The sequence below is a fragment of the Lissotriton helveticus genome, chromosome 12 (assembly GCF_964261635.1).
Source record: "Lissotriton helveticus chromosome 12, aLisHel1.1, whole genome shotgun sequence".
In the NCBI taxonomy this organism is placed as follows: Eukaryota; Metazoa; Chordata; class Amphibia; order Caudata; family Salamandridae; genus Lissotriton; species Lissotriton helveticus.
The window spans coordinates 747172063-747181451 of record NC_136073.1 but is presented as its reverse complement, the minus strand read 5'-3'; the positions used below and the strand labels follow the sequence as shown (position 1 = coordinate 747181451).

The 9389-nt window shown below is 42.4% G+C and overlaps 1 protein-coding gene across 1 annotated transcript in view; it reads right to left on the bottom strand.

Moving 5' to 3' along the window:
- Positions 1-1149: 1149 nt before the first annotated feature.
- KLHDC9 (kelch domain containing 9) overlaps positions 1150-9389 on the bottom strand; it is a 53278-nt gene continuing 45038 nt past the window's right edge. The window contains exon 4 of the mRNA XM_078669430.1: positions 1150-1651. Within this exon, the coding sequence (XP_078525556.1) occupies positions 1461-1651 (191 nt within the window). The 3' untranslated portion in view covers positions 1150-1460. The remainder of the gene's footprint in view (positions 1652-9389) is intronic.

The following is a 9389-nucleotide window of genomic DNA, read 5'->3' as shown; positions in this document are numbered from 1 at the left end:
ACAAGTTTATAAAGTGTTTTAAGAAATACCTGGGCTGAGGGATCCAAAATAATGTCTGATAAATGTCCTGTTACGGAGGGTACTATGGTGCTCATTGTTGAAATCAGTTTCTCAATAGCCCATAGCCCATTGCTGCTAAAGAACTCATTGCATATCGGAAACATCCAGGGCCCAGTTAATCCGAATCAAAGAGAATTGCTTACCATCTACGAAGCCTACATTGGCTACCGGTCAAAAAGAGGATCCAGTTCAAGGCGCTAACCCTGGCCTTCAGGTCTCCCAGTGACACAGGCCCTAAATACTTAGAACTAAGATTACCCAAATACATCCAAAAAAGGATGCTGAGATCTAATAACCAGAGATTCCTAGCTATTCCACGTTTCAAAAAAGCTAGACTAGGCAGTCGATCTTTTTCTTTTATAACCACCTCTCTCTGGAACTCCATGCCGGAGCATCTCCAAAAGGTCACCTGAGAACCTATTTTTAGGAAGAATCTTAAAACCTGGCTCTTTAGCTTCTCCCCCACCCCCATCAGCCTATTCACCAGGTTACCTCCCCCTTACAACTCGCTCTCAGCGCCGGGACACATCCGTTGGAGGTAGCTGTTATGCTTTACAAAATGCAATAATAATAATTTGCAGTAAGTTCCAAACAGACAGGTTGTAGTTTTTTACCACAGCACAAAATTTAAGCGCTTCTTCATTCACCTCTACAGGTGAATGAAGAAGCGCTTAAATACTCTTATTAAAGGTCTTTCGAGCTGAATTGCCTTTAAGCCTGTTTTCCCTGTCCACATAATTAACACACGCAAGGTATCCACAGAAAAGGGCTGCTTTCTTGTAGTTGGCGTCTATGATAATGCAGGTATGTAATTTTGACTCCGAAGAAGTGTGGCATCAGTGCTTATGGAAGGAAATGTAGACTAATGGTTAAGTAGTGGGGTCAGAAACCAGGAGACTAAGCCCAGCTTACCCACTCCATAAAATTCTGTTATCCTGGGCGAATCAGTCTATCTTCTTTTGCTTTAGTTGCCTTCTACTTAAGATTTTAGAGCATTTGTATGCAAATTAAGCACTACACACATTGTATATTTTAGGATTTGCATTCTGAAATATATAACAAGTGAGTTCCGCTAAAACCGTAGCACTCCAAAGCGTGTGAAGCATCTCGGAAATTAAATATACAAATTGACTCTTAGCCCATCAGATTGATTCACTGATTTATGAACCACTAACAACATTTACAATGAGCGCTTTCAGATGTCCACACAACTGGGTGCTTATGAAGTTGGAATAATTCCAAAATGAATGCCAAGGCTGAAAGATCTCCTCGGAGACTGTTTCTTGATCTTAGGCAGTTTAAATGATTTTGCTGTAGGTATGTTAGTCTTCAGATTAAAGTAACGGATAAAGTAACCAAAGGCATTTATTATGGCCACATAGATTTCTATTCAGTACTGGCTACGATGTGCTTTCTTTCTCAGTCCTTAGGGTAATGTCCAAGGTGCAGATCTCTGGACATGGTGTCTTGCCGTCTGCGCCAAATCCTCCAACTAGGTACAGCGTATCGTTGAGAAGGCATGTCCGGTGTCCTATCCTCTTCTGGCGACGGTCCGTGCTGGGAAAGTGGAACCAGGTTGGCGGTGAACATCCTAAAAAAAAATAATACTACGTTTAAATGTAATTCCATAAATATTAATTATTTTCATAATTACTATATCAAAGCAAAAAATTGCCATGCTTTTTTTAAATATAAAAGACTTATAAAGGAAGCCGTTTAAGCGGGCTTGGGTCAACTGCTTGTGAGTTTTAGAAGTTTGTGTTAGTGAAAGCAGTTATCAACTTGGCGTCAAAGACCCCCTCTAATCTTACTAATTACCTTCCAACTCCTCTAGCCTAGGCTAGCCTGGATGGGCTCCTACTCAAGACTGCACCTTTTACAAGAATAAGGACATCCATGAAGCGGCCAAGCTCTCGATACAACTGCCACTGGCATCGCTTTTTTTATTTTATTTTAAATTAAAGTTCATAGACCATGCTTTCTATTTTATCATTTTTCTGGGTACAAATGGGCATTATCCAGCCCTGTGTGTGTCCTAGTTCCCCGTGGGCTTGAGCACTCACAATGCCCTCACAGGTTTTTATCCAATAAGGTTCAAAAACTGAGTGAACTAGTTCTAAAACCCTGCAATGTTATGCCATCTCAACCTATAACGCTCCTTCTGGTTTTTTTAAAGCTGCAGAGCCAGTTCACGAATCGCAAGTTGTCGGACTGGAGGAAAAACAGTCACTCATATATATTTGTTTCGTTTCATTCAAAATTTCCATACAAGGAACTGGTGCACAAACTAGCGTGGTACAGAGATTCATAACGTTTGTCATTTTATTTAGATCAGTTCTGTCCTGGAGATATTGCTTTATTTGAGAGCAAAAATACCTACACGTCATTCAAATGGAAATGCAGAGTTTGAGAATCTATCTTATAAATCCCATTCCCACTGTGCATTAGATTTGCAACAATCAATATAAAAGGCTTACATATTTTCGTAGGAACCAAGGGGGTCCGATTTATTAGTGATCCGGAAAGTGACTTTTCAGTGTAACTTACAACTTTACTACTGAGTGGCTTCTTCTATGTCCCTTGCACAAAAACAGACAATTGTCTCCCTCCCTCCTTTGATCCTCTTAGAGGAAAATGTAGCTCTGCATCATAGCACCCTGAATTCACTGGGCAAAAACTTTACACAAGCACTTTATTTAGTGCCCCTGCTAACGCGGGATTACTGGTTACTAATTATCTTACCAAATCCCAAACTATGTCGACTGAATCGTTGGTACCTGTCGTTGAGTAAAAGGTAATCTCGCAATAAGTCAATCAATTTAAGAACTTACAACACTCTAAATGATCACTGACCAAATTTAAGTTTTAAAGATTTAATATAAAGTCAAAGATAACTGAAGATACAAACTTCTCAAAATGAGATTCAAAAGATAAATTGGTATCACTATAAACATGAACTTCTTGAATAATCTAAGTCTGAAGAACAAAATAATAAGTACAAGCTCAAAGACCATAAGGGTTGTCAAAATAGATATAAGTTGCAATCTCAAAGTCATTACAGAAAAGAAAATTAAGGTTAGTCTGTCCCTACACTATTTTAAATGACATCCCTACTTAGCAAGATCTTAACCCTCTAGGTGTCAGCCGTGGTGACTTCCTAAGAAGATCACGCACTTCTCTTTGTCTCTTCTCTGATAATGGGTCTCTCCTGATCAGCCTATCTGCCTACCCATCCGCTTCCTTAGGCTCCCAAAATCATCTGCTCTGCTCTCCTCCCAGGTCTCTTTCCCTAATACCAAATCACATTTCCAATAGAAACGCCCCTTGGGACGCCCCTCACGTGGTACATCTTTGCGCGGCAAACTCCATGATGGTACTCTTGAAGACCCTCGTTATAGTTGACCTTGGTTCCCAGGCTTCTTCAGTGCGCTGATACCCCCTGAAATTCCTGGAAACTCCTACAGGCCTGCGCAAGGCGCCACTGAACAAAGTCCCTTTCATTCGAGCTGATTAAGACCCTCGCACCTGCATACAGCTCGTCCTGCAGTGGGCCTCAAATTCCAGACTCCACCATATCTTTAGTCATAAAACACTCTCAAAGCTCGGTGCTGGACACCTCGCGACCTCTTCTCTAACGAGCACATGACGATTTACACGACATGACATTATCTGCTCAGGCCTACTTGATTTACATGCAGCAGGTCCCTGCACTCTTAAAACGTTAACTTGATTTAAACAGCAAACATTCTTAACTAGCATACGTTTCTAAAATAACACATCTATAAAGCATATACTTTTAACCCTAAGTTCAATAGTACATTTTGGAAGAACCATGTCAACCTTATCTCACATTAATTTAGCAGCACGTTCAGGTTTGCTGTGAATTGCCCTAAGGCCTACACATAATACTGGATTTTCAAAGTTACATTTAATTCGGACATGATTCTTTTAACATGAGAACATGAGGTTTTCACATATATTCCAACATTTTCTACATTAATCTCACACCGTTACAATTATAGTTACTCTACTTAACATTCTATACATTTCACTACTAAATATAAAACACTCTGTATATTTCACTCCTGGATATAAAACACTCGTGTGCAAAACATGTTTAAACTAACTACGTGCTTGTAAATATGGTGTACTTATACATTTTTTTCTCAAACTTGTGCTCTCTCAGTCCCCCCTTTGATGACCTCCAGGGGTCATCATCACCAAAACACTAAAAATGTAGAACCCTTCAAAATGAAGACATGGTTGTGCCACCTCTTTTCATACTCTCCAATGCTTTCAGACTCTTATATTGAGTGTCCTGCATCGCTGTCAACTCTTCTTCCTGTTTCCTCATAGCTCTCTGCAACCTATTTGCTCTATAACATTGATACAAACGCACCAATCCCCACAAAGTGATTACGCAAATCACAATTATGATGATGGGTTTCAGTATGTACCAAACGATACCTTTCCCTAGGTTGGCAAACCAACTTCCAACTTTACCCATTCCATGACCTACCTTTTCCCACACATTTACCTTTGCTAGGTCCTCAATTTCGTAGTGTATGGCAGTGATATTTTGTATATACTTCTCTAGAGGTTTTGAATTGTCTGGAATGTAAGTACAGCATTCCTGGACCTTCAAAGCCTTACAGACTCCTCCCTCTTTTGCTAACAGAACATCTAAAGCAAGTCGGTTCTGAAGAACCATTGCCCTAATCGATTGCATCTCACCTTCTATCAGCATCAATGATCTTGCAGTACTAGCAGATAGCCTATCTACGACTGTAGCTAACCTCCTGATCTTAATGTCATTCATTATCAATCCTAAGAAAGGGAATGCAGCACCTAGTACATCTCCAACTACTTCTGCTGCACCCAGCCCTCGCTTCCATCTAGTTGATATTTCTTTCTTAGGCGTGCCTAAATTCTCAACATGATATATTTTAGGGAAGACAACAGCCAGATAGCATGATCCGTACCAATTATCTGGTAACTTCACATAGGCACTTCTTCCACATACAAAATATACATTTGGTATTGCTTGCATCCCTTTCAAAAAGTTCTTAGAGTAATACTCCAATTGAAAGGCATGTTCACAATGGACTTGACCTACATAAAAGTTTTCATAATATGAGTAACTCCTGTGAATGCACAGTTTTCCCCGTTTATCCTTATCCAAAGCAATTGGACCAATACTACCTTTTCTTTGATGTGCCCTTTCCTCCTTGGTCCAATCTGTTTCCCATTGTCCTGATGCTTTCAAAATCTTCTGCCTCCTGTATCTAGTATCTACCTGTGCTATAAACTTTTTCTCAACTTCTGATATTTGACAAGTCAGATTGTTCCTTCGAGCATGTGAAGTATCTAACGTTTTCCATGGAATAAACCATTTGTGTAATCTGTCTTCGCTTTTGTAGTAGTCCCATTTGTTCAAATGCTTGAAATTCGGAACCTCTGGCAATGTCGAGTCGAAATTCGAGAAATAATACTCGAATCCTTCTCGTCCATAAAACATGCTCAACAATAAACTGCACGTTATTCCATATGTCAACGGAAGATGATGGTATCTGATACCCTCCTCCACTGAAGCTGGTAATTGCATACAAACGTAACAATCCTTCACTTCCATGGCATCAACATATTCATAAAGCAATTTAGCATAAGCATTTGACTTGTAATTTCCCTGTGACTCGTCGGTGTGAAGCCTTTTTATTTCTGCATCTAACAATGCTTTGTCTTTCTCATTGATGTTTCCCTTCTCTTTAATAATGGTAGTTTTCGGTGTTGATACTCCCTTATCCTCCTTAACTGCGGTTTCATCCCCTTCGTGTCCCGCTAGGAATGAAACAGTTACCACTAAAATTATAAGAGAAACCACTACTCCTAAAAGTGTAACAGCTATACATTTTGCCCTGCGGTTCGGGTTGCCAGCCTCCATGTTCTCAAACAGTGTAGTTTTTGACTTTCTTCCAGCATTCACTTCCTCTTCTTTTCAAACAAAGTCTTTCTCTCTTGCAATGTCTTTCTTTGAACACTTGGAAGCTTGACAATTTGTTTCCGCAAAACAGTTCAAAGTCCAGTAGAAAATAGACAACCCTAGCCCTTCTCCATCCACTAAAATGAAACCCCTATCACGTTTCTTCTTCCACTCGGCGCTAGGTTATCTTGCAACAAGTTTTTACCATTTCTTTTCAACAGTCTTATTTTCGTCTGAAGTTATGTATGACTCCAGGAGTGACACTACGTCTTCATAAATGTCCATCCGAAGTATCATTCCCTCAGGTTCTGGGCAGTTCGTCCCACAACATGGAAAGTCAACTTTTTCTAGGATTATTCTCCTTATTTCGCTCAAGACAAGTGGACGGACAAAATTGAGAGTTAGCGTTTTTTCAATTTCCACTCCTGGTACTATCAGTTCTACATCCACGATTACAAAGGGGTCCGTTCTAATCAAGATCACTTTCTTCACCTTTCCAGTTCTGCGCCCCTTTGAAGACATTCACAATATGGTATTAATCCACAACAATAAGCGCTCCTAGCATTTCTACTACTCGCTCAAGCATCTCCAAACGAAGAAGAGTTCCCTCCAATATTGGATATCGTGAACAGCAAACTGGAAACTCAACTGTCTCTAAAATCAATTTTCTTATTCCACTCAGGAGAGCAGGATGAACGATGTTGAGTGTCAGCAACCTTTCGGTCTCCGCTCCTGGCAGTAGAAACCTTATTTGCACTGTGATGATCGGGTCAGTTCTGATCAGTTCCACTTCCCTGATCCTCCCTGTTCTGTGTCTCCCAGACATCTGCAACGAGGTAGGTCCAGTCGGGAGTAGAGTATCTTCTACTAGGCACTCGCACCCTCCTTGATCTTCTAAGACCCTCCTCGGCTTGATCCTGGATATCTTCTTCTGGATCTGAGTCTTCGGATATAGGAGTAAGCGTTTCTTCCTGGGCCGACCTCAAACTTAGCCTTCTTCTCCTTGTTGGCCAAGTGGCAGCTCCAAGCCTTATTCTCCTATTCCTTGTCCTCTCACTTGGTTCTTGGTCGCTCTGATACGGATCTGAGTCTGAGTCGTATTCACTTCTGCTCTCTCCTTCAGTTGCGTCTTCTGTCTCACTGCCGTCCTGCCTTCGCTCTTCTTCTGAATCCGTTGCGTTCCCAACTTCTTCCGACACCCCCTCAGCTGCCTCAATCCCTTCTTGCGACTCTTCTTCCACTTCCGGGCTTTCGTCTGGGATGGGAGCTGTTCCTTCTAGAGGTGCTGGAACTCTTCGAGTATGGGATGCATGGATCCAATTTGGCAGCCCCCCGCACTTCACCGCGGTGTTCGTTATCAGGATTACCTGAAAGGGCCCACGCCAGCGAACATCTAGGCAGTTCTTCCGGACGTGTTTTTTAACTAAGACCCAGTCCCCTGGGTTCAGGTCATGACACAGGTTCCTCGATGCTGGAACTTCAACCGCATGCACCTGAAGGGACACAGAATGGATGGCGTCAGACAGTCCTTTACAATAATCCAAGATCAGATCATCTGTAATATTCAATAGGGCAGTAGTTGGAACTGTAGGAAGTCTCATGGCCCTCCCCATCAGGATCTCGTGGGGAGAAAGACCTGTCCTCCTGTCAGGGGTGCTGCGCATGCTCATGAGCACTAAAGGAAGAGCATCTGGCCAACTCAAGGATGTGGATGCCACTACTTTAGCCAATCTATTCTTCAAAGTGCCATTCACTTGTTCCACAATTCCTGAAGCTTCTGGTCGATAACTACAATGCAGCTTTTGATCGATATTCAGTGTGGAGCACAACATCTTCACTATTTCGCTGTTAAAATGTTTTCCTCTGTCAGATTCCAAAGAGGCAGGCACCCCGAAGCGCGGTATCAACTCCCTGAGCAACAATTTAGCCACTGTGAGTGTATCGCACCTACGTGTAGGGTACGCTTCAACCCATCTGGAAAATACGCATACAATCACCAACACATACCGAAGGCGATTGACTCTTGGCATTTCGATGAAATCTAGTTGCATTCTATTGAAAGGCCCCCCCGACCTCCCAATGTGACTCAGTGTGACTGGTGTTCGTTTGCCTACATTCAGCTGTTGGCAAGTAACACATCGCTTGCATACTGATTCTGCTGCTATTCTAAATTTGGGGCAATACCAAGTCTGCCTAAAAACTCTCAACATAGCATCTCTTCCTAGGTGTACTGGACCATGTATTTCTCTCGCCATGGGATTTGCTAACTCTTCAGGTAACACAGCCCTCCCGTCTGCTGAAACCCAAAAATCCATTTCACTTCGCACACAACCTGCGGTTTCCCATGCCCTTTTCTCAGTTTCTGGTGCATTCTCCTGCATTACCCTCAAATCTTCCCAGGAATCCACGGTCTCTAACATCATGCTTAATTCAGTCTTTTCTTCTGCACCTTCTATTTCCACCTTTGAGAAGGAATAATTTTGTTCCGCACAATAGCGTGCGACTTCATCAGCGTATCTATTGCCTTGTGACACAAAATCTGTATTCTTAGTATGAGCTACACATTTTACTATTGCGATATCAACTGGACCTTGCAATGCTTCTAACAACAGCCGCACAAATTCTCCATTTCGAATGGGCGAACCAGAGGAGGTCATGTAACCCCTCTGAGACCACAACTGCCCGAAATCATGAACCACACCGAAACCATATTGTCTGTCCGTGTAGATGGTGACTCTTTTCCCGTTTCCTGCTATGCAGGCACGAGTTAGGGCAATAATTTCTGCTACCTGTGCGGAATGTACTCCTTCCAGGCAAGCGGCTTCCACAACTCCAGTAATGGTACAAACAGCATAAGCTGCTCTCAACCGACCAGTATCGTCTCTTAAACATGAGCCATCAACAAAATTAATTTCATCGGGGTCTGACAATGGCTCATCCACAATATCTGGTCTGGGTTTCGTGCATAGTTCAGTCACATCAAGGCAATCGTGGTCTTCACATCCTTCGCCTTCTATTACAGTGGGTAATGGCATCAAAGTAGCAGGATTCAAGACAGAGCATCTCCTGAGGGTCACGTTTTCTGCGGCAAGTATAACTTGCTCGTAGCGCGTGAGCCTACTATTGGTCAGATGCTGCGTCTTCGTCCTGGTCATTAGCAATTCAACTGAATGTGGTACATACACCACTACTGGATGTCCCATCACAATACTCTCGCTCCTTTCAATGCTGACACCCGTTGCAGCAACGGATTTGAGACATCCGGGCAACGCTGCGGCTACTGGATCTAATGTAGCCGAAAAATATGCAACTGGTCTACGGGCATTACCGTGGGTCTGTGCCAAGACTG